The sequence below is a fragment of the Anomaloglossus baeobatrachus genome, chromosome 8 (assembly GCF_048569485.1).
Source record: "Anomaloglossus baeobatrachus isolate aAnoBae1 chromosome 8, aAnoBae1.hap1, whole genome shotgun sequence".
Classification (NCBI taxonomy): domain Eukaryota; kingdom Metazoa; phylum Chordata; class Amphibia; order Anura; family Aromobatidae; genus Anomaloglossus; species Anomaloglossus baeobatrachus.
Genome location: NC_134360.1, coordinates 225,218,339 through 225,244,790, shown reverse-complemented (window position 1 = coordinate 225,244,790; position 26,452 = coordinate 225,218,339). Strand labels below are relative to the sequence as shown.

General features: G+C 50.9%; 1 protein-coding gene and 1 long non-coding RNA gene across 3 annotated transcripts in view; one reads left to right on the top strand and one right to left on the bottom strand.

Annotated features, from left to right (window-relative positions):
* The window catches only part of LOC142249463 (uncharacterized), a 61,378-nt gene extending 52,598 nt beyond the window's left edge, over window positions 1-8,780 (bottom strand). Inside the window, exons 1-2 of one of the 2 annotated variants that reach the window (XR_012725058.1) lie at window positions 8,702-8,780; window positions 3,524-3,673 (exon numbers count right to left, since the gene is read on the bottom strand). This is a non-coding gene — a long non-coding RNA (uncharacterized LOC142249463). The remainder of the gene's footprint in view (window positions 1-3,523; window positions 3,674-8,701) is intronic. The other variant, XR_012725059.1, reaches the window with a different exon arrangement.
* On the top strand, window positions 1,714-3,430 carry LOC142249462 (uncharacterized). The gene is made up of 3 exons (XM_075321119.1): window positions 1,714-1,924; window positions 2,044-2,591; window positions 3,360-3,430. The coding sequence occupies exons 1-3, from the start codon at window positions 1,843-1,845 to the stop codon at window positions 3,375-3,377; spliced, it is 648 nt and encodes a 215-aa protein (XP_075177234.1). The 5' UTR covers window positions 1,714-1,842; the 3' UTR covers window positions 3,378-3,430.
* Window positions 8,781-26,452: the final 17,672 nt, after the last annotated feature.

Below are 26,452 nucleotides of genomic sequence, written 5' to 3'. Positions count from 1 at the left end.
AAGCCACCCAAATCACACAAGGGCTTATTTTCGGGGAAACAGGTTATCATTAGATAATCCACCTGTGATGCTACTCATTACTTATGAGTAGTACAAATGGTAGGTAGTCAGGAAAAGTTGGGGTCTGGTACCAAGAGGACACGTATGGACACAGAGGCATAGTCAGGTCACGATCTGAGGCTCAGAATTCCAAGAAGACACGTAATGGATTCAGGGAGTAAACTGAGACGTGATCAGCTAACGGTCCGAAGTCAAAAGCCGGGAGGTCACAACAGGAACAGGGAGTGAGAAGACGGGAGTCAAACAAGAGTTTGTGGCCAGGAAACCAAGATCAGAACACAGGCAGGAACTCAGGCCAACAGCACAACAATTGGACCAGAATGGACGACTGGCAAGGTTCTGGAAGAGCAGGCTCACTAAAGAAATAGAGCCATTACCCAGAAGACGGAACACCCGAGCAATCAGCACCTTCCAGAACCAGCATGGAAACCAGCGCTGTCAATCAACCTGCCAGCCAGAAGCCCAGGAAAACACAGGAGAGCAGCTTTTAGTGTGCAAGATGCTCTGCACAAGAGGAATGGTGACACCACCTTTATATGGGACAGTATTCATCAAATGTGTTTTCCTTGATGCTGAAAAGAAGTTAAGAGACTTATGTCCTTCGGTAGATTAAAAATTAAAGGAAAAATACAAAGAAACATTTATATAAAAAAATAAACAATAAATAAAAGCTTAAATCATCTGCCTTTTCCCATTCATAACTAAAAAAAAAATCTTTTTTTTATTTATTTATTGTATCTAAATTGTATAAAAGTGTATCTATTTATTTATTGTATCTAAAAAAGTCTGATGTATTAAAATATAAATATATTTAACCCATACTTTTAACTTCGAAAAGAGAAAAAACAATTATAACACTAGAATTAGCAAATTTTTAGCCATTGCTCTTTCCTGAAAAATTAAATATCAAAATGTGAATGGTATCAATAAATTCCCGCTACCCAGATTGCAAAAAAAACCCAAAACAAAATAAAACAAAAACAAACCCTCACGCAGCTCGAAAAGTTACAGGGCTCAGAAAATGGCGCCACAAACATTTTTTTTTAAATTTCTGATTTTTTTCAACAAAAATAAAAATTAAAAAAAAATAAATAATAAAACAGGACAAGTTCGGTATCTTCAGGTTCTAAGCTGGAGAATCGTGTTGCCCGGTCAATTTTTCCAAATAATGAATGCTAAGAAATGGTGGTGGAATTGTGTGGGGGGGTTTACAATTTTCCCACACTATTTTTTTGCCGCTTTCCATACCTTTTACTATACAAAGTGCTGGTGTCGGCCAAACCTATAATTTGTCCCACAAAAAAACAAACCCTCATGTGACTATATGGACCAAAAATAAAAGAAGTTATGGATCTCAGGACAAACACCAGATCCTAAAGGGGTTAAAATTAAAATATTTATCTTTTTGTTTTGTGGAAATGATTAGTAATTTCATATACCCCATAAATACACAGCATTATATATAGGTACAGTTATATACAGTCTGTGGTCCGGCGCTGCATTATGAGGTCGGCAGTGAGGTAGTGACATTAGACACATGATGGGGCACGGAGCATGGACTGTGATGTAATGTGGTGTTATGGCATCATAATGGCCTCCATTATTATAGGGGCTGCTGTTCCGTTGATCGGTGCATTCACGTAGGAGAATTTTCTTTAGTGAGTGCTCTCTTTGATTTAGTTGCTTTTTTGACAAAATCAGAGTATTTATATTGACAAGAACCTTAGCTTGAAGTCCTGAAGTTTCCTCGAGGCCGAAGGATCTCCTTCATCTTGGCCCAATATGGAGTCTCAGGACAATTACCATCATTACCATGTTCGAGATGAACCATCCTCACATGGACCTGCCCGTCCTTCTATATCAGGTAAGACGAGGGAGGGCATAAAAAGCCCCTACAGGTGTGTAAAATATGTGATCCTCATAGAGGATAATATTCGCCAGGAGAAAGTCCTTACATGTGTGTTGTTTCTCTTTTTCACACAGGAACATCGCGGCGCAGCAGGGAGGACTCCCCGATTGCGCACAGGACGAGAGGCAGGTTTACAAGACAACGAAGAGTGGATATTGCCCCAATTACACCTAGGAGGCGGAGAAATAGGAGGCTCCCACCACCACCACCACCATCACCTCCACCACCACCATCCCCTCCACCATCACCATCACCACCACCTTCACCACCACCATCACCGGAGAGGTATCAGCTGTGGAACCCATTCCAAAATAACACCTATCCTGAAGTCATCAATCTGTCAAGACTCACACTGCCTACAGCCATACGATCGGCAGAGGACCCCCTGGAATTCTGTCCCATCTGCTTGGAAGACCTTGTCACTGGAGATGCCATCAGCTATATGGAGTGCGGCCACTTTTTTCACCTGCCATGCATAGGACAATGGCTTCAGTACAACATCACATGTCCTTTGTGCAGGCATATCAACACCACGGCTAAATATGTGGTCTCTGCATATTTAGAAGGCATTGGCAATATTGAAGTGCTAGCGGATGACCCCAACATGCGCTTTTATCCTCCGGTACGTGTAAATGACAATGGCGAATGGCGATCCCTTGTATACTATTGAGCAGATGAACTGCTACCCAGTCCTCATCTCCCTGACTCCTGTCCTCTCCGTTTTGTCTGACCTCCCTGTCTCCCTCTCCTGCTCCCTGATTTGTTGTTTTGTCTCCATGCCCTCCCCCTACTGACTTGCTCTCCCGGTATCTGACTTCGGCTTGTTATTTGACTTCGGCTTTGTTCTCCTCTGGCTTCTGACGACACCTCCTGGCCTCTGACCTCCGGCTCTCACTTGACTCTGACTCCGTCTGCTCCCTTGTACTACGTTACCTCCTGGCTCTGACCTCAGCTTGTATGACAATCTCATTGCATCCATATGCGGATGACCCCCATACCCATGTGATATGATCACTGGTAAAGTGCAAGAGGGGGAGGTATGTGTCACTGAGACTACTAAAATCAGTGATGTGAACCTGGATGTAATGCTCCAGCATACTAGGTGCTGAGAGGGTTAAATTGCTTTTAACTGGGCCAGGTTTTTGTGAACAGCTAAAGAGATGGGTGGGACGGCTGTTCACCATACCTCCACCTCGGGGTGTGGTCCAAGAGGTAACAGCCAGGCCTCTGGACACACTCACTGTTCTGTGTTGGAGGAAGCAGTTCCTCATCTCTGAGAACGGTGTGGAACCCCAAACTTAAGTGGGCTGAACCCGCAGTGTATGGACTTAATACATGAGGTTTTGTTTTCTTTTATGCTGGTAAGGCTGTTTTGTTTTATTTTGTTCAGGCTGGTTTATGGAGCTAATAAAGCAGCTGAAATTTAAACTGAGAAGCATTCCTGTGTCTACTTCATACTGCAGCTGAGTGAGTGGATCTACCACACCCATGATTTCTATGTATACCCCTGCTGATGAGATGTACTATCAAAAATAAAGATTTACATCCAGTTACTTTGTAGTTGATGTATTTTCTGATTGGAGTCGTTCTCTTTCATTTCACCTCCTTTTTGTCCACACACCATGATGACTTCTCACATCCACAGCTCGTCTCTGCAGACTTCCATCTTCTCCCATCTTCTGCAGCACATCACGACACGGAACCCTTAAAAATAAGAGTGTTAGTAAAATGCCCTCTATATAAAAATATCTGCATTCACACCATTTACACCTTTTGGATTCAGAATATTCAGTGTAAATATCCAACTCGATTCCCGATGTAATAAACGGGCTCCAATCTGCTGGGTATCTACCACACACTTCCTCAGCTATCATCCACCTAACATCACATACTGCATCACCTTCTACAAATAAATGTTGTGCCGCTGTGGTCTGAATTATTTCTTCATCCCAAATCTTCTTTCCTTCCTGATTCTCCTTGTTCTTCATCTTTTGTTGAAAAGTACAGCGCCTGACAAAAGTTCTGTCGCTTATCTATGTTATGTATATAAAAGCTTATAACCTGACTTTGAATTCATCCATTGGTTTCATAAATTACTCTTTTAAAAGCTGAAACCCTCCCAAATTTGGTTTAGGTTATGAAAATGAAGTTGGTGCAAAGCTGAAATATTGATCATTTAATGAACACAGAAAGGTCAGATTTTGGCAAGACAAAAGTTTTGTCACCCACAGAAAGTAATGTGAAATTCAAACAAATAATTAACTTTTAATACAAAAATATGTTGCATAACATTGGAGAATGAAGTTGTGGTGCTATTAGAGCCATATTTAATATTTTGTGTGACTTCCATGAGCTTGAAGGACTGCATCCATGCGGTTCAACAATGATTCATACAATTTATTGATGAAGTCATCAGGAATAGTAAAGAATGCAGTCTTACATGCCTCCCAGAGTTCATCTAGATTCTTTGGTTTTGTCTTCCAAGCTTCCTCTTTCATCCTACCCCAAACATGCTCAATGATGTTCATGTCTGGTGACTGGGCTGGCCAGTCCTTGAGCACCTTGATCTTCTTTGCCAGGAGGAACTTTGTTGTAGAGATGGATGGATGAGATGGCACACCACACTGCTGCAGAATTTGACCCCTTTTATGATTGGGAATGTAAGAGGTAGCTAATACTTCTTGATATTTTAGGCTATTGATATTGCCTTCCACCTTGCAAATGTTTCGCACACCCCATACTGATTGTAACCCTAGAACATGATCTTTTCACCACCAAACTTAACTGTTTTCTGGATCCATACGGGCTCCAGTAGGTCTCCTGCAGTATTTGCGGCAGCTGTGGTGTAATTCAACTGAAGATTCATCAGAGAAATATACCTTCTGCCACTTTTCCAGCGTCCATCTGTTTAGCAGGCTGTTTGACTTGGCAAATGCCACACGTTTTTTTAATTGCCTTTTGTTTAGTGCTGGCTTCTGGGCACTGATTCGACCATGGAGGCCATTTGAAGACAGAATCCTACAAAGTGTTCTAGTTGACACAGGGACTTGAGGTGACCAGGCCTGTTGGAGCTCTGCTGCAGTGGAAGAGGGGCTGGCTTTGGATTTTCTAACCAACAAACGTTCCTTCTAAGCAGTTGACTTGCGGGGTCTGCTGGTCCTGGGATTGTCAAAAACATCTCCAGTCTCTTCAAATCTTTTTTAATTCTTTGTACTTGATGCTGAGACACATTAAAGGTGCCAGCCACCTCTGCAGTGGATCTGGTCTTCAGCCTCTTGATAATGAAGGTTTTGGCCACAGGGTGGATTTTTGGCATGTTGTCAGAGGTCAAGTTTCAGTTCAACTGAAGGTCTGGGTTTGCTGGCTTCCTTTTTATACACACCCACTGATTAACCAATCATTTAGTGAGCACAGGTGAGGATGTAAACTAGGATTGGGTGCATTATATGACAAGGCGACAAAAGTTTTGTCTTGCAGAAATCTGAACAGCTTTGCAGCAACTTTATTTTCATAACCTAAACCAAATTTGGGAGGGTTTCAGCTTTCAAAAGAGTAATTTATAAAACCAATGGATGAATTTAAAGTCAGTTTATAAGCTTTTATTTACATAACATGGATAAGCGACAGAACTTCTGTCAGGGACTGTAAGTACGGCAGATCGATGTCCTGTTAAGGCCCCGTCACACTAAGCAACATCGCTAGCAACATCGCTGCTAACGAACAACTTTTGTGACGTTGCTAGCGATGTTGTTGTGTGTGACATCCAGCAACAACCTGGCCCCTGCTGTGAGGTCGTTGGTTGTTGCTGAATGTCCTGGGCCATTTTTTAGTTGTTGCTGTCCCGCTGTGAAGCACACATCGCTGTGATTGACAGCGAGACAGCAACAACTAAATGTGCAGGCTGCAGGAGCCGGCTTCTGCGGAGGCTGGTAACCAATGTAAACATCGGGTAACCAAGAAGCCCTGTCCTTGGTTACCCGATATTTACCTTTGTTACCAGCCTCCGCCGCTCTCAGCTGTCAGTGCCGGCTCCTGCTCTGTGCACATGTAGCTACAGGACACATCGGGTTAATTAACCCGATGTGTGCTGTAGCTAGGAGAGCAGGGAGCCAGCGCTAAGCATTGTGCGCTGCTCCCTGCTCTGTGCACATTTAGCTGCAGCACACATCGGGTAATTAACCCGATGTGTGCTGTAACTAGGAGAGCAGGGAGCCAGCGCTCAGTGTGCGCTGCTCCCTGCTCTCTGCACGTGTAGCTGCGTGCACTGGTAACCAAGGTAAATATCGGGTTGGTTACCCGATATTTACCTTAGTTACCAAGCGCAGCATCTTCCACGCGGCGCTGGGGGCTGGTCACTGGTTGCTGGTGAGCTCACCAGCAACTCGTGTAGCGACACTCCAGCGATCCCTGCCAGGTCAGGTTGCTGGTGGGATTGCTGGAGCGTCGCAGTGTGACATCTCACCAGCAACCTCCTAGCAACTTACCAGCGATCCCTATCGTTGTTGGGATCGCTGGTAAGATGCTTAGTGTGACTGGACTTTTAGTCTAATCATACAGTCAGTTAGATATATATATATATATATATATATATATACAGTCAGGTGTATACAGTCAGGTGTATATATACAGTCTGGTTGTGTACAGTCAGGCGAATAAATACAGTCAGGCCGTATACAGTCCAGTAGATTTTATATATATATATATATATATATATAAAAACACAAAGCCAGGTTGTATACGGTCAGGTGAATAAATACAGTCAGGTTGTATAGACAGGCTGTATACAGTCCGGTGGGTATGTATGTTTGTGAGCCGCTCGAGTCCGGACCTTCAGTGGGTGGCTCGAGGGTCTCCGGACCCGGGGGTCCTGCGGTCACTCCTACCAAAAAGGGGTTGGTGGTTTGGGGACGTAGGTGTACGGCCGGAGCTGTGTTTTAAGTTTGTGACGCCACCCACGGGATGTGGTGAAGGTGGACACCACCGCTGCAGTTACGGGGCACCCGGGGGAGATGGTATGCAGCAAGTTGTTAACCCCTCCGTGGGCAGGGATGGAGGCCCCGGGACCTGTTGGGGGTGCTTTGGCAGTGCAGGGAGATGGGCGGCCGGAGGGCACTGGTGTACTCACTATTAGAATGAAACACTCGAGTCTCTGGTAAACCAAGGTGATGGTGGTCAGTGCCTGCAGCCGGCTGCAGTCGGGTTCCACCACCCGGTTGTTGGTCTCTGCCTTTCTCCTGCACCTGTTTGAGATGTTGAACTACCTGCACCTGCAGTGTCAGGAATCCGCTCCCCGGCTTGTGGATGTCAGAAGAGCCTGTTTGCCTGCAGATGCTGGCCCGTGGGATCTCTGAGCCTAGCGGGGGCTGCTTATCCCCCTCGTTGGGCTGTTGTCTTCTATGAGGGACTTTGGGTGGGAAAGGACCTAAAGTCCAGACCGCAATCAGTTAATTAACTCAGTCTACTAGTTTCTGGACCTCGTTCCAAGGTCTGAGTACCCCCTCTTGTGCTCCGGTTTCCAGTCGGTTCCCCGGGTTGGTACCGGCGGGCCACTACCCTGTCCCGGTCCACCACAGTTCCACCGAGCCGTCTTCCCGGCTCCTGCAGACAGCCTCCGTATGCCTCCTAGCCAAAGGTGCCCGGGCTCCAACCCCGGCACCTGTCAGTCTGTCACAGGCCTGTCACACAGGCCTGGCCTCCTCCACTCCACTCTCCAACTCAACTCAAACTGACTGAAACTTAACTGCCACTGAACTGACTGTGTTTTCCTGCCTCAGGCTTTCTGAACTCCTCGGTGGGCGTGGCAACCGCCTGGCTCCGCCCCCTGGTGTGTCCATCAAGCACTGAGCGAGGTGACTAGGGTGCTATGTGGTTGGCTGGTGTTACCTAGTGAGGGACTGGTGTTATGCGGGGCTCTATCTGTGACTACCTAGCTGGTCCAGTGCGTCACACATATACAGTCAGGCTGCATACAGTCAGGTGTGTATATATATATATATATATATATATATATATATATATATATACATATATATACAGCTTAACTGTATATATACATATGGCTGATGGCTGTATATGTATGTATGCATATATATATATATATATATATATATATATATATATATATATATATATATATATCAGGCTGTATACAGTCAGGTGTATATGCACAGTCAGGTTTTATTCAGTCAGGTGTATGGTCTGGTATATATACACAGCCAGGTTATATACAGTTAGGTGTATATATGCAGTCAGGCTGCATAGTCAGGTGTATATATATATATATATATATATATACACACAGCTTAACTGTATATATACACATGACTGTATATGTATATATATATATATATATATATATATATATATATATCAGGCTGTTTACAGTCTGGTGTATATGCACAGTCAGGTGTGTATATATAGAGTCTGGCTGTATACATACAGTCAGATGCATATATAGTCAGGCTGTATATACAGTGCATACATACATATACAGTCATTTGCAGCGTCGGTCTGGCGTGCCGGGGTGTGGGGAAAGCCCGGGTTGGCCCCCACCTTGTTTTCAAACTAAGGTGTCCCCGTCAGCCTGCAGGGGCCCCCGCCGGGTGTATTGCAATGACCTGCAGCCGCGGCTCCTTACACCGTTGGGCCACCACCGCAGGTCTGTATGTGACAGTCAGATTACTATAGCTCCAGCAGAGTAGCTACAGGGGAGGCAGAGCGGGCGGTCCTGACCTGGAGGGGAGCCCGGAGCCTATGAGCTGCAGCGCGGCAGGGGCAGAGCAGATGCTGCTTCAGAGAGGAAGAAAATGCATCCTAGTAGTGGAGCTGCCAGGACCTGCGATGACTCATGCCCATGTGACCGTGTGGGAGGAGCCAGGAAGGAAATGCAGAAGGAGATGTTCCCAGTGAGGGGGGGGCCAGGGTGAGTGACATATGAGGGGTCCAGACTGTAACAGAGGCGTGTTAAGGGATACTGTGTGTGTGGTATATGGGGTTTCAGTGTGTTTGAGAGAGGGGTAATTTGGGGTACAGCCAGTCTGTCTGAGATATGCAGGGCATGAGGGTGCTGGGTGTGTGTGATTTGGGGGTGCAGGATGTGTGTGATTTGGGGGTGCAGGGCGTGTGTGATTTGGGGGTACTGGGTGTGTGTGATTTGGGGGTGCTGGGTGTGTGTTATTTGGGGGTGCAGGGTGTGTGTGATTTGGGGGTGCAGTGTGTGATTTGGGGGGTACTGGGTGTGTGTGATTTGGGGGTGTTGGGTGTGTGTGATTTGGGGGTGCAGGGTGTGTGCACTAGTCCCTGCTGCGTGACGTGGGTGAAGTCCACACAGTAACCATATATCAGTAGGGATTAGGAAAAGAGGGACAGCAACAGTCAGAGCATTGGATGGGATTGGGAAAGCTGGGTGCTGAGCTGAAAGAAAGGCGCTCTCTTACTCGTCACCCAGCTTTCCTATGCTCTGATATCCGTGTTGTCCTCAGCTCCCAGCTTTACCATTCTCTGATATCATAGAAAAACTGGGTGCTGAGGAAAAGAACCAAGTTTCCAGAGTAATTATACTGTACCCCAAGTGTCTTATCCTGTACCCCCAGTGTCAGTATCCTGTACCCCCAGTGTCAGTGTCATTATTCTGCACCCCAGTGTCAGTGTCATTATCCTGTACCCCCAATGTTAGCGTCATTATCCTGTACCCCCAGTGTCAGTGTCATTATTCTGCACCCCAGTGTCAGTGTCGTTATCCTGTACCCCCAGTGTCAGTGTCATTATTCTGCACCCCAGTGTCAGTGTCATTATCCTGTACCCCCAGTGTCAGCGTCATTATCCTGTACCCCCAATGTCAGTGTCATTATCCTGTACCCCCAGTGTCAGCATCATTATCCTGTACCCCCAGTGTCAGCGTTATTATCCTGTACCCCCAGTGTCAGCGTCAATATCCTGTACCCCCAGTGTCAGTATCATTATCCTGTACCCCGAGTGTCAGCGTCATTATCCTGTACCCCGAGTGTCAGCGTCATTATCCTGTATCCCGAGTGTCAGTGTCAGTATCCTGTACCCCGAGTGTCAGTGTCATTATCCTGTACCCCCCAGTGTCAGCGTCATTATCCTGTACCCCCAGTGTCAGTGTCATTATCCTGTACCCCCCAGTGTCAGCGTCATTATCCTGTACCTCCAGTGTCAGCGTCATTATCCTGTACCCCCAGTGTCAGTGTAATTATCCTGTACCCCCAGTGTCAGTGTCATTATCCTGTACCCCCAGTGTCAGCGTCATTATCCTGTACCCCCAGTGTCAGCGTCATTATCCTGTACCCCCAGTGTCAGTGTCATTATCCTGTACCCCGAGTGTCTGTTTCATTATCCTGTACCCCCAGTGTCAGTGTCATTATCCTGTACCCCCAGTGTCAGCGTCATTATCCTGTACCCCCAGTGTCAGTGTCATTATCCTGTACCCCCAGTGTCAGTGTCATTATCCTGTACCCCGAGTGTCTGTTTCATTATCCTGTACCCCCAGTGTCAGCGTCATTATCCTGTACCCCCAGTGTCAGCGTCATTATCCTGTACCCCCAGGGTCAGTGTCATTATCCTGTATCCCGAGTGTCAGTGTCAGTATCCTGTACCCCGAGTGTCAGTGTCATTATCCTGTACCCCCCAGTGTCAGCGTCATTATCCTGTACCCCCAGTGTCAGTGTCATTATCCTGTACCCCCCAGTGTCAGCGTCATTATCGTATACCTCCAGTGTCAGCGTCATTATCCTGTACCCCCAGTATCAGTGTAATTATCCTGTACCCCCAGTGTCAGTGGCATTATCCTGTACCCCCCAGTGTCAGCGTCATTATCCTGTACCCCCAGTGTCAGCGTCATTATCCTGTACCCCCAGTGTCAGTGTCATTATCCTGTACCCCGAGTGTCTGTTTCATTATCCTGTACCCCCAGGGTCAGTGTCATTATCCTGTACCCCCAGTGTCAGTGTCATTATCCTGTACCCCCAGTGTCAGTGTAATTATCCTGTACCCCCAGTGTCAGTGTCATTATCCTGTACCCCCAGTGTCAGTGTTATTATCCTGTACCCCCAGTGTCATTATCCTATACCCCCAGTGTCAGTGTCATTTTCCTGTACCCCCAGGGTCAGTGTCATTATCCTGTACCCCCAGTATCAGTGTCATTATCCTGTACCCCGAGTGTCTGTTTCATTATCCTGTACCCCGAGTGTCTGTTTCATTATCCTGTATCCCCAGGGTCAGTGTCATTATCCTGTACCCCCAGTGTCAGTGTTATTATCCTGTACCCCCAGTGTCATTATCCTATACCCCCAGTGTCAGTGTCATTTTCCTGTACCTCCAGTGTCAGTGTCATTATCCTGTACCCCCAGGGTCAGTGTCATTATCCTGTACCCCCAGGGTCAGTGTCATTATCCTGTACCCCCAGGGTCAGTGTCATTATCCTTTACCCCCAGTGTCAGTGTCATTATCCTGTACCCCCAGGGTCAGTGTCATTATCCTGTACCCCGAGTGTCTGTTTCATTATCCTGTACCCCCAGTGTCAGCGTCATTATCCTGTACCCCCAGTGTCAGCGTCATTATCCTGTACCCCCAGGGTCAGTGTCATTATCCTGTATCCCGAGTGTCAGTGTCAGTATCCTGTACCCCGAGTGTCAGTGTCATTATCCTGTACCCCCCAGTGTCAGCGTCATTATCCTGTACCCCCAGTGTCAGTGTCATTATCCTGTACCCCCCAGTGTCAGCGTCATTATCGTATACCTCCAGTGTCAGCGTCATTATCCTGTACCCCCAGTGTCAGTGTAATTATCCTGTACCCCCAGTGTCAGTGGCATTATCCTGTACCCCCCAGTGTCAGCGTCATTATCCTGTACCCCCAGTGTCAGCGTCATTATCCTGTACCCCCAGTGTCAGTGTCATTATCCTGTACCCCGAGTGTCTGTTTCATTATCCTGTACCCCCAGGGTCAGTGTCATTATCCTGTACCCCCAGTGTCAGTGTCATTATCCTGTACCCCCAGTGTCAGTGTAATTATCCTGTACCCCCAGTGTCAGTGTCATTATCCTGTACCCCCAGTGTCAGTGTTATTATCCTGTACCCCCAGTGTCATTATCCTATACCCCCAGTGTCAGTGTCATTTTCCTGTACCCCCAGGGTCAGTGTCATTATCCTGTACCCCCAGGGTCAGTGTCATTATCCTTTACCCCCAGTGTCAGTGTCATTATCCTGTACCCCCAGTGTCAGTGTCATTATCGTGTACCCCCAGTGTCAGCGTCATTATCCTGTACCCCCAGGGTCAGTGTCATTATCCTGTACCCCCAGTGTCAGTGTTATTATCTTAGGCTATATGTAATTACTCTTCTGGAGGCCTCTATATGTGATGATAGTACAGGGGGGGCCTCAATCTAAATATATGTAAAAAAAACAAACCCTGGTCTGCCTATGGAGCAGTGTTGTCAGAATACACAGGACTAGTGAAGGGTTTATGTTAGACTATTTGCGCACTGCGCACGTTGCGTTTTTTGTTATGTTTTTGTCACGTTTTAAACTGCACTGCGTGAATGCCAAAATGCATGCGTTTGCTTCCTCAGCAAAGTCTATGAGAAATCAGAATTTCCATGTGCACGTTGCAGTTTTTTTGTCAGCGCTTTGCTGACAAATATTTGTCAAAATCTTTCACAAAAAAAACAGCAGCATCACTTCTTCATTGCGTTTTGTCACCATTTGTTACCCATTCATTTCTCAATATGGAAACGCACTGTCCAAAACGCAACAAAAGCGTGGGGAAAACGCATGCATTTTTATCGCGTTTTTTTGTCAAACGCAGTGTTTACATTTGTCAAAAGTCTGCAGAGGGGGCAGTTTTGTTGTCAAACCGGAACGCAGTGTGCGTATATACCCTAAGGGGGCTTTACACGCTGCGACATCGCGACCGATATATCGTCGGGGTCACGTCGTTAGTGACGCACATCCAGCACCAGTAGCGACATCGCAGCGTGTAAATCCTAGGTGCGACGATGAACGAGCACAGAAGCGTACAATATCGCTGATCTGTGTAACGTCGTTCATTTCCATAATATCGGGTCGACCGCAGGTACGATGTTGTTCGTCGTTCCTGCGGCAGGACACATCGCTGTGTGTATACCCGCAGGAGCGACAAACATCTCCTTACCTGCGTCCACCCACCGGCAATGCGGAAGGAAGAAGGTGGGCGGGATGTTACGTCCCGCTCATCTCCGCCCCTCCGCTTCTATTGGCTGGCCGTTTAGTGACATCGCGGTGACATCGCTGTGACGCCGAACGCACCTCCCTCTTGAAGGAGGGATCGTTCGGCGGTCAAAGTGCCGTCGCCGACCAGGTATGTGCGTGTGAAGCTGCTGTAGGGATAATGTTCGCTATGGCAGCAATCACCACATATCGCACGTACGACGGGGGCGGGTGCTATCGCGCTGGACATTGCTAGCAATCGCTAGCGATGTCGCAACGTGTAAAGCCCACCTAAGGCTAATTTGGAAACTATACTGAGGCTTTTAAATGGCCTCTGTCCCCACAGGACTGTTCACATCCAGTACAGACACTGGGGGCCGATCAATGCCTGATAATTATGTAATGTGTATGGAGGGTAATGCTGCGAACCTCCACATACTGACTCTATAGGGGATTTCCCTATATGGTGGATAGATGGCGGCATCGGTGGATTAAGTTTAGTAATCTTTTCCATGTGAAGATGCTGGAGAACGTTCTGGTTCTCTTTGATTATTGTTTGGCTGATGGACTCGGTGGTTTTCCTAGGACAAGGAACATCTGTGTGTAAGAAAAACTGCGACTGACTGTAATCACAGATTCCATTATTAACTGCAATAAATAAGAGGTTACAAGAAATCCTGCGCTATCTGCAGGCACAGGACAGGGCTCTTCTGCGCTATCTGCAGGCCCAGGACAGGGCTCTTCTGCGCTATCTGCAGGCACAGGACAGGGCTCTTCTGCGCTATCTGCAGGCACAGGACAGGGCTCTTCTGCTCTATCTGCAGGCACAGGACAGGGCTCTTCTGCGCTATCTGCAGGCCCAGGACAGGGCTCTTCTGCGCTATCTGCAGGCCCAGGACAGGTCTCTATGCGCTATCTGCAGGCACAGGACAGGGCTCTTCTGCGCTATCTGCAGGCACAGGACAGGGCTCTTCTGCGCTATCTGCAGGCACAGGACAGGGCTCTTCTGCGCTATCTACAGGCACAGGGCAGGGCTCTTCTGCGCTATCTGCAGGCACAGGACAGGGCTCTTCTGCGCTATCTACAGGCACAGGGCAGGGCTCTTCTGCGCTATCTGCAGGCAGAGGACAGGGCTCTTCTGCGCTATCTGCAGGCACAGGACAGGGCTCTTCTGCGCTATCTGCAGGCACAGGACAGGGCTCTTCTGCGCTATCTGCAGGCACAGGACAGGGCTCTTCTGCGCTATCTACAGGCACAGGGCAGGGCTCTTCTGCGCTATCTACAGGCACAGGACAGGGCTCTTCTGCGCTATCTACAGGCACAGGACAGGGCTCTTCTGCGCTATCTACAGGCACAGGGCAGGGCTCTTCTGCGCTATCTACAGGCACAGGGCAGGGCTCTTCTGCGCTATCTACAGGCACAGGGCAGGGCTCTTCTGCGCTATCTGCAGGCACAGGACAGGGCTCTTCTGCGCACTGTAGAGTTTGCTAAAAGGCGCATGTTATACTGAGAGAAGCCGGAAATGATCAAGTAATAAAAACGCTCATGGTAGCCATAGTGTGGGCAATTTCCCTGGTAGGCCCCTCACACCCCAGTCCGACCCTGATCTCATCTAACCTCCTGACGGCAGCGCTCGTCATCCCCGTGGCTGCCCGCACTGCAGTGTGAGAAGCTGCTGACACTGCAGTGTGGCCAGACACTGACGCACTGCAGTGCGGGCAGCCGCGGGGCTGGCAGGGAGCGGGACACAGACAGCACGGGCAGTGATGAGAAGCAGAGCTGCGCTCCCTATCATCAGTGCTTTCAAATCTATCGGCATCTGTGATGCTGATACATTAGAATGTGCGATCCTGAGCAGGGGGCCGATACTAGCGGTGACATCGTGGGCAGCCGCCGCCAGGCCCCTCCCTTCAGCTCACGAACCCCACAGCAGTGGCGGGGAAGGATGCGGGGAGAATACGGGATGCGGGGGAATGTGTGGGAGGGTGCGGGGAAGGGGGGCGGGGACTCCACACACTATACCCGCCCAGCAGGGAGGCGACATGCTGTTCCCAGATTTGCTTGTCAACATGGCCCTGCCCATGTTGACATGAAATGACTGGAAGCAGCAAAATCGCGGCAGGAGCGGTCACATGACCGCTCTGAGCCGGGGGAGAGGGGCTGACAGCAGGGCAGGTAAGTGGTCTCTATCTACATACCTGCCCCAACGTAGCCCAATAGGGAAATAATAAAAAAAAGTCAAAATAAGCCGGATAACCACTTTAAGGAGTTTTAGAAACACCCATTGCAAACGGTGCATAAAATGAAGCGCACAGCCATGTCCTTTCCATTGACAAAAGAAGAGTTCAGTGACTTTAAGGCCAGAGTCACACTTGCGAGTGCTTCACGTGTAACTCGCGCGAGTCTCGCATCGCATCACCCGACACGGCCGCACACTCTCCTGACAGAAGCTGGTCAGTTGCATGTATCTCTATGCAGCTGAGATGCTCCTGTCCGGAGAGTATGCGGCCGTTGCCGGGTGATGCGATGCGAGACTCGCGCGAGTTACACGTGAAGCACTCGCAAGTGTGACTCTGGCCTTACGATAACCTGTGAGCAACTTTTTTGTTTAGCCACTAGATGTAGTGTTGGATAGGGCAGTGCGCACCAGTTTTGGATAGGGCAGTGCGCACCAGTTTTGGATAGGGCAGTGCGCACCAGTTTTGGATAGGGCAGTGCGCACCAGTTTTGGATAGGGCAGTGCGCACCAGTTTTGGATAGGGCAGTGCGCACCAGTTTTGGATAGGGTAGTTCGCACCAGTTTTGGATAGGGCAGTGCGCACCAGTTTTGGATAGGGCAGTGCGCACCAGTTTTGGATAGGGTAATTCGCACCAGTTTTGGATAGGGTAGTTCGCACCAGTTTTGGATAGGGCAGTGCGCACCAGTTTTGGATAGGGCAGGACGCACCAGTTTTGGATAGGGCAGTGCGCACCAGTTTTGGATAGGGCTGTGTGGACCAGTTTTGGATAGGGCAGTGCGCACCAGTTTTGGATAGGGCAGTGTGCACCAGTTTTGGATAGGGCAGTGCGCACCAGTTTTGGATAGGGTAATTCGCACCAGTTTTGGATAGGGTAGTTCGCACCAGTTTTGGATAGGGCAGTGCGCACCAGTTTTGGATAGGGTAGTTCGCACCAGTTTTGGATAGGGCAGTGCGCACCAGTTTGGATAGGGCAGTGCGCACCAGTTTTGGATAGGGCAGTGCGCACCAGTTTTGGATAGGGCAGTGCGCACCAGTTTTGGATAGGGCTGTGTGGACCAGTTTTAGATAGGGCAATGTGCACTAGCTGCAACAATATCCAAATGACTTATGCCAAAAGTGGCATCCTATTATAGTGCCTCATTTAAAGGGGAACCGTCAGCGACATATTCAATAGGCAAACAGGTATTGCAGGATAGGGCAGTGGGCAGCGATACCTATTTTGTGACTATTCGATTCTGCATTGCAACAAAATTAATCATATTAAAATTAGAGTGCAAGTGCATGGGGTGGGGGAGGGTGATCCATAGAATTTGTGGTCCGTGGCTCAGGTTCACTTCCCACCTTCTTCTTGGGTCAGCTGTCCGCTACTTGAGTAGCAGTGGAGACAGATTAGGACTGGAGATGTGACATGACTTCTGCCTCCAGTGGAAATCTTGTGGCTGTGCCCCTTTTTATTTTCGCTGGTTGCAATATACTACTATGTGTTGTCCTACTCCTTATTCTTATACTAAGAATGCACCTGTCAACCAAAGTGTGGGGCGTGCAAGGCAGAGCTGACATTATTCAGCAGAAGAGCCCTCTACTGCAAGTGCACTTGTATTCCCCTCCCTGATGCACTTGTATGCCCCTCCCCTGAGCACTTGTATGCCCCTCCCCTGTGCACTCGTACACCCCTCCCCTGTGGACTCATACGCCCCTCCCCTGTGCACTCGTATTCCCCTCCCCTGTGCACTCATATGCCCCTCCCCTGTGCACTCATATGCCACTCCCCTGTGGACTCGTATGCCCCTCCCCTGTGGACTCGTATGCCCCTCCCCTGTGCACTCATATGCCCCTCCCCTGTGCACTCATATGCCCCTTACCTGTGCACTCGTATGCCCCTCCCATGTGCAGTTGTCGCGGGCGGAGGAGGTGACGCTGCGCTCTCCCACTGCTCGGGTCCGGCTGCTGCTGCTGCTCGGTGGTGGCTCGAGCGGTGGGCCGGATCCCGGGGACTCGAGCGGCGTTCCTCGCCCGTGAGTGAAAAGGGGATTTGATTGTGGGGATTTGGATATTGTCCGTGACGCCACCCACGGTTGTGGTGATTTTGGTGACACCACCGCTGCTCTAGACGGGGATCCCGGGAGCGGTGACAGGGAGCAGCTTTGTTGGTAGTTCTCCCCTCCGTGGGTAGGGGGTTGGTTGTCCCGGGGCCCGGTGATGGGGTAGGTAGGGATGGATGACAGGCGGGTTGCGGGGCCTGGTGAGGTGCAGGGTCGCGGGGGCAGCGCTGTGCCGCACGGCACGGTGGTACTCACTCAGCCTGAGACGATGACATAGTTCTCGGTAAAACACACGGCTGGAAAGACGGGTCCCATGGACGGCTGCTGTTGCTTTTCCCCGGTAGGTTGACGGTGACTGTCTCTCCCTGCACCTAAGTCTGTGTTGGCTTCGATGGGTTCCCACCGGTAACCCGCTCCCCGACTTGGATATGGGCCGGAGGAGCCCTCTTTTGCCCGCAGGCGCTGGCCCTGGGAAACGGTTGCCCTTGGCGGTGTCTCCCCTTCACGGTTGGACGGTTGCCTTCTGTCGGGACTTGACTGTTTGGAAACCCAGGAGGTCCCCTTCACTAACGGATTTGGCAAATTCACGGCGATTCCTAGCCTTGCCGGGATCCGAAAGGCCCCTGCCAATGGTGCTGGCTTCTCCTTGTGTACCGGTCCGGTACCACCGGGCCACCGCCCGTCCACGGTCCTCAAACTCCAATAGGCCACTCCTGCAGACGGTCACCACCGTCTGCCAACCTTGCTGCTCCGTCTGGGTCACACACCCGGACTAACTTCAGACTGCTCGACTGCTACTTTACTCCTCACTCTTTCTCCTCCAAAACTAATCTGGCTGTTGTTCCCTCCTCCAGGACTGTGAACTCCTTGGTGGGTGGAGACCAACTGCCTGGCTCCACCCCCTGGTGTGGACATCAGCCCCTGAAGGAAGGCAACAAGGATTTTGTGTCTGGCTTTGATGTGCCTAACCAGGGTGTAGGGTGTGGTGGTGTAGTTACCTGTGGCCCCTGGCTTGTCCAGGGCGCCACATTCCCCCTTAGCAAAATGCAGACCGTCCGCGGGCTGCCTGTCCATCACCGGTTTTATTTTCACCAACTGGAAAATATAAAAATGTAAAACGGTAACAGACATACAATTAAAATAACATCTTCCCACAACGGGAGGTACTCTTACTTAAACGTTGCAAACGGTAAACGGTTATGGCTTCCGCTCTCTCCCACCCAAGCAACCTGGCCCTGATGCTGCCCCTAAACAAACAGGCAGCACCCCTTGACCCCAGTCCTGCACAAGTTACCCGAGCGGGATCTGTCCTTCCCCTCCAGAGGATTGCCACCGGTTCCGGTGGTGGCTGGGCCCCAGCCTACTCTACTGAGAGCCCTTCCTCCAGTCTGCCTCTCCGGAGGCGGCAACGGTGGAAGCTGTAACAACAATAATTATTTACAGGCCATAAGTTTGTGGTTGCCTTGCAAGTTCTCAGGCATGTTCATAAGGAGTCCCTTACGTAAAACTTTAGACGGTCCCCACGGGGACAACGGTGCCGGCAACGACCGCTTTCAAATCAAGTAGCAAATCAGGTAAAAACAGTGCTTCGTAGCCGACGGGATACCGCAAACAGAACTGTAGGATCCCAACGGAGACTTGCCGTAGGGTCCCGACGGGGACCGTTAGCTGGGTCCCAGGGGCCATCCACAACATCTGGCTCCGGCACAACTTCTCCTGCAGCTTTCCCACAGTCCACCACCGGACAGCACGAGCCCCCAACGCCACCCACACACAGGGGTGACATCGTCCCACAGGACTCCATTTTCAGCTGCCGATGATGCGGGTACGACTGCTCCTCCAACCGGACTCCTTAGCCTTGAAGGCCGTCTGAAACGTCAGCAGAGTCCCAATGGGGACCGACAGCAAGGTAACCAGGAACCGCTACCATGCTCTCATTTTCCTTTCTTAATCTGCAATCCCGCGGCGCAGCTGCCTTTGCTGCGGCTCCCGGTGCGGAGCACTTTCTGCTTGCTCCGGTTCAGTCGGGGTGGGGGATGGGCCCAGCCGGAGTCCCCCCGTGCCGGCTACGACCGGTACCTTCGGTAATGAGGGACCCCGCTGTGACATGGCCTGCTCTGCCTCCTGGCAGCTGCATTCCCGCCGTGCCTCCGGTGTATCTTTGCTGACGGGCTCAGTCTTCGGCTTCTTCCATGGAAGCGGATCAGAATGGTCACGGGCTTCTGCTGCAGGTCGGTCCGCCGGGGCCGATTGGCAGGGTACTGCTACCGGTGGTGGTGGTAGCGGGCCTAGTGGCGGGGCAGCAGCAGCCAACACGGGTAGCGGGGGAGGTAGCAGGGCGAGCGGGTATGGACCGGGTCCCTCGGCCGCGATGACCGACCCACTAGGGGTACAGGGGCGTGGGTCACTTACCCTCCCTTCCAAGACTCCCTCCATCTCGCGTCTCCGTATGGCCGCCACCACTTCCGCCATGTCGGCCTCCCACTCCTCCAGGAGGAGCTGCATGCGGACCTGCAGACGGCTGCTTAGCTGGACGGTCCGGACTTCCACCCGCGCTGCGGCGCCAGGCGCGGGGACCACGGTGTTGCTGGTCGGACTCAGCATCTTTAGCAGCGACCTCTTCCAGGAACCAGTAAATGGCCGCAGGGTCCTGGCGTCCCTGCTTCCATAGCCGCGCTCACATGCGGCCAGCCGCCATTTCGTCCCCCTCAGCCTCTTTCCGGCTCCTCCTCTACAGGGGCGGGGTTTTGGCCTTCGCGCCTCTACTGCTCGAGGAGACGCTCGAGCGGGAATTCTTCGCGCCCAAGATGGCGGCTTCTCAAAATTTTCGGCCGGACACCTCCGGCGGTCACAAGGCGCACCTCTACCAGACGGCAGAGCGGTAAGATCCTGTTCGTGACGCCAAGTTGTCGCGGGCGGAGGAGGTGACGCTGCGCTCTCCCACTGCTCGGTCCGGCTGCTGCTGCTCGGTGGTGGCTCGAGCGGTGGGCCGGATCCCGGGGACTCGAGCGGCGTTCCTCGCCCGTGAGTGAAAAGGGGATTTGATTGTGGGGATTTGGATATTGTCCGTGACGCCACCCACGGTTGTGGTGATTTTGGTGACACCACCGCTGCTCTAGACGGGGATCCCGGGAGCGGTGACAGGGAGCAGCTTTGTTGGTAGTTCTCCCCTCCGTCGGTAGGGGGTTGGTTGTCCCGGGGCCCGGTGATGGGGTAGGTAGGGATGGATGACAGGCGGGTTGCGGGGCCTGGTGAGGTGCAGGGTCGCGGGGGCAGCGCTGTGCCGCACGGCACGGTGGTACTCACTCAGCCTGAGACGATGACACAGTTCTCGGTAAAACACACGGCTGGAAAGACGGGTCCCACGGACGGCTGCTGTTGCTTTTCCCCGGTAGGTTGACGGTGACTGTCTCTCCCTGCACCTAAGTCTGTGTTGGTTTCGATGGGTTCCCACCGGTAACCCGCTCCCCGACTTGGATATGGGCCGGAAGAGCCCCCTTTTGCCCGCAGGCGCTGGCCCTGGGAAACGGTTGCCCTTGGTGGTGGCGGTGTCTCCCCTTCACGGTTGGACGGTTGCCTTCTGTCGGGACTTGACTGTTTGGAAACCCAAGAGGTCCCCTTCACTAACGGATTTGGCAAATTCACGGCGACTCCTAGCCTTGCCGGGATCCGAAAGGCCCCTGCCAATGGTGCTGGCTTCTCCTTGTGTACCGGTCCGGTACCGCCGGGCCACCGCCCGTCCACGGTCCTTACAGCAAACTCCGATAGGCCACTCCTGCAGACGGTCACCACCGTCTGCCAACCTTGCTGCTCCCTCCGGGCCACACACCCGGACTAACTTCCCCTGGACTAACCCGGTGCACTTGTATGCCACTCACCTGTGCACTTGTATGCCCCTCCCCTGTGCACTCGTATGCCCCTCCCCGGTGCACTCGTATGACCCTCTCCTGTGCACTCATATGCCCCTCCCCTGTGCACTCGTATGCCCCTCCCCATTGCACTTGTATGCCCCTCCCCTATGCACTTGTATACCCCTCCCCTGTGCACTGGTATGCCCCTCCCCAGTGCACTCATATGCCCCTCCCCTGTGCAATCGTAGGATGCCACTCCCCAGTGCACTCATATGCCCCTCCCCTGTGCACTCATATGCCCCTCCCCTGTGCACTTGCACTTCCTAATTTGCAAAGGGATAAACCGACAAACTTCACATGCAATGAAATGAAAAATATCTGCGTCACTTTGTACTGAGAACTATGGGCACCGTCTCAACCCCTGGATACAATATACCATGAATCATTACCGAGAACCTGGTCTACGGACATTACAAAGTAATTGACATGAAGAATCCAATTTCTTGAATTGATGTAATTGAAGCACACTTCCCTGCCAGAGTCAACTCCAATCCAATGGTCACATCTGGAGACTTGGCTATTTAAGTGGTCCCTGGGAGTATTTAATTATCTTCCCCTTTGATACACTCTGGCAAGAAAAAAACTCATCTTATTATTTTTTACTAAATTAAATCTCGGGAATCTAGGCCACAAATTCAAGTCAGTGTGAAGAACAAGATGAGAACATGTTAGAGGCGACCTTTTTTTTTGCTTTTTTGCTTTTTTTGATGAAATCTCGGAAATGGTCGAAAAAGTTTTGCAGAGTGCCGACAAATCCTCGGAGGAGATCCGCTCCAATGTTTTACTTTTTCAATTAAAAATATACTAAAAAGTTGATTCAATTATTCACATAAGGATTTGGAAAGTGCGATTTGTGCAGTTATTTTTGTGCCCAAGGCTAGAAGTAAATGATCCTCATCTCCCGTCCTGTACATCCTTAATCTAGGCCCAAATAAGCAGAGCGCCAAGTGAAGGCACAAACCTCTCATGCAGATTAATTGATGCTTCCCTCAAGTGAATAAATGATGTCACCATACCGTACACAGTGACAATGCTACCATACACCTACTGCAACTAATGTCTCCATATAATAAACATGTACAATGCTGCCATACTGTACACATTAACATTGCTGCCATACTGTACACATGCTTTAACAAATGTCACTGTATAACACACAAATAATGCTGCCACATTGTGCACATACTGCAACTAATGTCTCTATATCATTTACATAGATACTGCCACCATACTCTACACATAGTGCAACTAATACTGCATAACACACATAAATAATGCTACCATATTATACACATGCTGCAACTGTTACCATATAATACACATAAATAATGCTACCATACACATACTGTAGTAATGATGTCATAAGGCAGCAGTGATGTCAGCACACAGCAGCAGTGATGTCCTCAGCCAGCAGCAGTGATGTCAGCACATAACAGCAGTGATGTCAGCACACAGCAGCAGTGATGTCAGCACACAACAGCAGTGATGTTATCAGCCAGCAGCAGTGATGTCAGCACACAGCAGCAGTGATGTCAGCACACAGCAGCAGTGATGTCAGCACACAACAGCAGTGATGTCATCAGCCAGCAGCAGTGATGTCAGCACACAGCAGCAGTGATGTCAGCACACAGCAGCAGTGATGTCAGCACACAGCAGCAGTGATGTCAGCACACAGCAGCAGTGATGTCAGCACACAACAGCAGTGATGTTCTCAGCCAGCAGCAGTGATGTCAGCACACAGCAGCAGTGATGTCAGCACACAGCAGCAGTGATGTCAGCACACAGCAGCAGTGATGTCATCAGCCAGCAGCAGTGATGTCATCAGCCAGCAGCAGTGATGTCAGCACACAGCAGCAGTGATGTCAGCACACAGCAGCAGTGATGTTAGCACACAGCAGCAGTGATGTCATCAGCCAGCAGCAGTGATGTCAGCACACATCACCAGTGATGTCAGCACACAGCAGCAGTGATGTCAGCACACAGCAGCAGTGATGTCAGCACACAGCAGCAGTAATGTCAGCACACAACAGCAGTGATGTCAGCACACAGCAGCAGTGATGTCAGCACACAGCAGCAGTGATGTCAGCACACAACAGCAGTGATGTCATCAGCCAGCAGCAGTGATGTCAGCACACAGCAGCAGTGATGTCAGCACACAGCAGCAGTGATGTCAGCACACAGCAGCAGTGATGTCATCAGCCAGCAGCAGTGATGTCAGCACACAGCAGCAGTGATTTCAGCACACAGCAGCAGTGATGTCATCAGCCAGCAGCAGTGATGTCAGCACACAGCAGCAGTGATGTCCTCAGAAGCAGCAGTGATGTCCTCAGCCAGCAGCAGTGATGTCAGCACACAGCAGCAGTGATGTCAGCACACAGCAGCAGTGATGTCAGCACACAGCAGCAGTGATGTCAGCACACAGCAGCAGTGATGTCAGCACACAGCAGCAGTGATGTCAGCACACAACAGCAGTGATGTTCTCAGCCAGCAGCAGTGATGTCATCAGCCAGCAGTAATGATGTCAGCACACAACAGCAGTGATGTCATCAGCCAGCAGCAGTGATGTCGTCAGCCAGCAGCAGTGATGTCAGCACACAGCACTAGTGATGTCATCAGCCAGCAGTAGTGATGTTAGCAGCAGTGATGTCAGCACATAACAGCAGTGATGTCATCAGCCAGCAGCAGTGATGTCAGCACACATCACCAGTGATGTCATCAGCCAGCAGCAGTGATGTCATCAGCCAGCAGCAGTGATGTCAGCACACAACAGCAGTGATGTCATCAGCCAGCAGCAGTGATGTCAGCACACAGCAGCAGTGATATCATCAGCCAGCAGCAGTGATGTCAGCACACATCACCAGTGATGTCATCAGCCAGCACTAGTGATGTCATCAGCCAGCAGCAGTGATGTCAGCACACAACAGCAGTGATGTCATCAGCCAGCAGCAGTGATGTCAGCACACAGCAGCAGTGATGTCTTCAGCCAGCAGTAGTGATGTCAGCACACAGCACTAGTGATGTCATCAGCCAGCAGCAGTGATGTCAGCACACAACAGCAGTGATGTCATCAGCCAGCAGCAGTGATGTCAGCACACAGCAGCAGTGATGTCATCAGCCAGCAGTAGTGATGTCAGCACACAGCACTAGTGATGTCATCAGCCAGCAGCAGTGATGTCAGCACACAACAGCAGTGATGTCATCAGCCAGCAGCAGTGATGTCAGCACACAACAGCAGTGATGTCATCAGCCAGCAGCAGTGATGTCAGCACACAACAGCAGTGATGGGTTCTGATTTACTCGAAACTAAGGCTAAGGGTGGCTTTACATGCTGCGATATCCGGCCTGATATCGCTAGCATGAGACCTGCCCCCATCGTTTGTGCGCGACGGGCATATCGCTGCCCGTCGTGCACAAAATCGCGCACCCGCGTCACACATACTTACCTGCTCGGCGACGTCGCTGTGACCGGCGTACCGCCTCCTTTCTAAGGGGGCGGTCCGTTCGGCGTCACAGCGACGTCACTGAACCGCCGCCCAATGAAAGCGGAGGGGTGGAGATGAGCGGGACGTAACATCCCGCCCACCTCCTTCTTTCCACATTCTGGCCGGAGGCAGGTAAGGAGATGATCCTCGTTCCTGCGGCGTTACACACAGCGATGTGAGCTGCCACAGGGACGAGGATCAACTTCGCCCCTGCGACACCGGCGATAATTGGCAGCGGACCCCCATGTCAACGAGGAGCGATTTTGGACGTTTTTGCAACGATCCAAAATCGCTCCTAGGAGTCACACGCTGCGACATCGCTACAGCGGCCGGATGTGCGTCACAAAATCCGTGACCCCAACGAGGTCGCTGTAGCGAAATCGTAGCGTGTAAAGCCCGCTTTAGTTCACATTTCCGCTAAAATGTATCAGTCACAATCCACTGCTCTTGTAAACAACGGAATCCGTTTAGCGGATTCCGTTGCTCCCATAGACTTGTATGAGCAGCGGATTGTGACTGATGATGCTGCGTTGCACCCTCCGCCCGACTGATCAGTCGTGGAACGACTGACCGCTGGGCGGTAGGAACGCAGCATGTAACGTTTTTTGAGCAGCGCGATCCGTCTGATTTCGCTGCGCATGCTCTCTGGCTCCCTGCACACGTCACCAGCTTTGGTTGGTTACCCGATATTTACCCTGGTTACGGTGCAAGGAGCCAGCGGTAAGCGGTGTAGGCCCGTAACCAAGGTAAATATCGGGTAACCAAGGTAAACATCGGGTGCTTTGTTACCCGATATTTAGTCTGGTTACGTGGCAGGGAGGCCGACACTTCCCCGCTCAGCCCCGCCCCCTCCCGCACTCCGCACATGTGTGTACACACACACTCACTCACACACACCTGTCCCCAGCCATGCAGACAAGCACTGCCACTGACACCCTCGTCTGGCCCCGCCCCCGCTCGGCTCCGCCCCCTCCCGCACTCCGCATGTGCACACACACATACACTCATACACTCACCTGTCCCCAGCCATGCAGACCGCAGCACTGCCACTGACATCCTCAGCGCCTGGCCCCGCCCCCCGCTCGGCTCCGCCCCCTCCCGCATTCAGCATGTGTATACACACACACACACTCTCACACACTCACACACTCACACACTCACACACACTCACCTGTCCTGCAGTCCCTGCGGCACTGACGTCCTCAGTGCCACGGCCGCGCTCGGCTCTCCCCCCGAACTCCTCCCCCCCTTCACCCCCCTGAACTCCTCCCCCCCCCGCGCACACAACGGAATCCGACAAAGAATTCTGTTCTTTTTCACACATCCGGCTTTTTGCCGTTTTGCCGGATGCGGCGCTCTCCCGTACAGTTAATACAGTACAATGACAGCGCAACAAGCGCCGTTCACATGCTGTCATGTGACCAGCGCATGTGACCCGGAAGTTACAGCGCTGTCATTGTACTGTAGTAACTGTACGGGAGAGCGCCGGATCCGGCAAAACGGCAAAAAGCCGGATGTGTGAAACTGGCTTTGTCATCCGTTGTACAGCGTTGAACAGCGCATCAGTCACATGCGTCAAGCGACGCATGTGACTGATACAAAACAA

What these genes read in the sequence shown, in the direction of transcription:
- LOC142249462 (XM_075321119.1), top strand. Translation starts at nt 1,843, where the DNA reads ATGGAGTCTCAGGACAATTACCATCATTACCATGTTCGAGATGAACCA. An exon ending in TGCCCGTCCTTCTATATCAG is followed by an intron (nt 1,925 to 2,043) that starts GTAAGACGAGGG and finishes TTTTTCACACAG; the next exon opens with GAACATCGCGGCGCAGCAGG.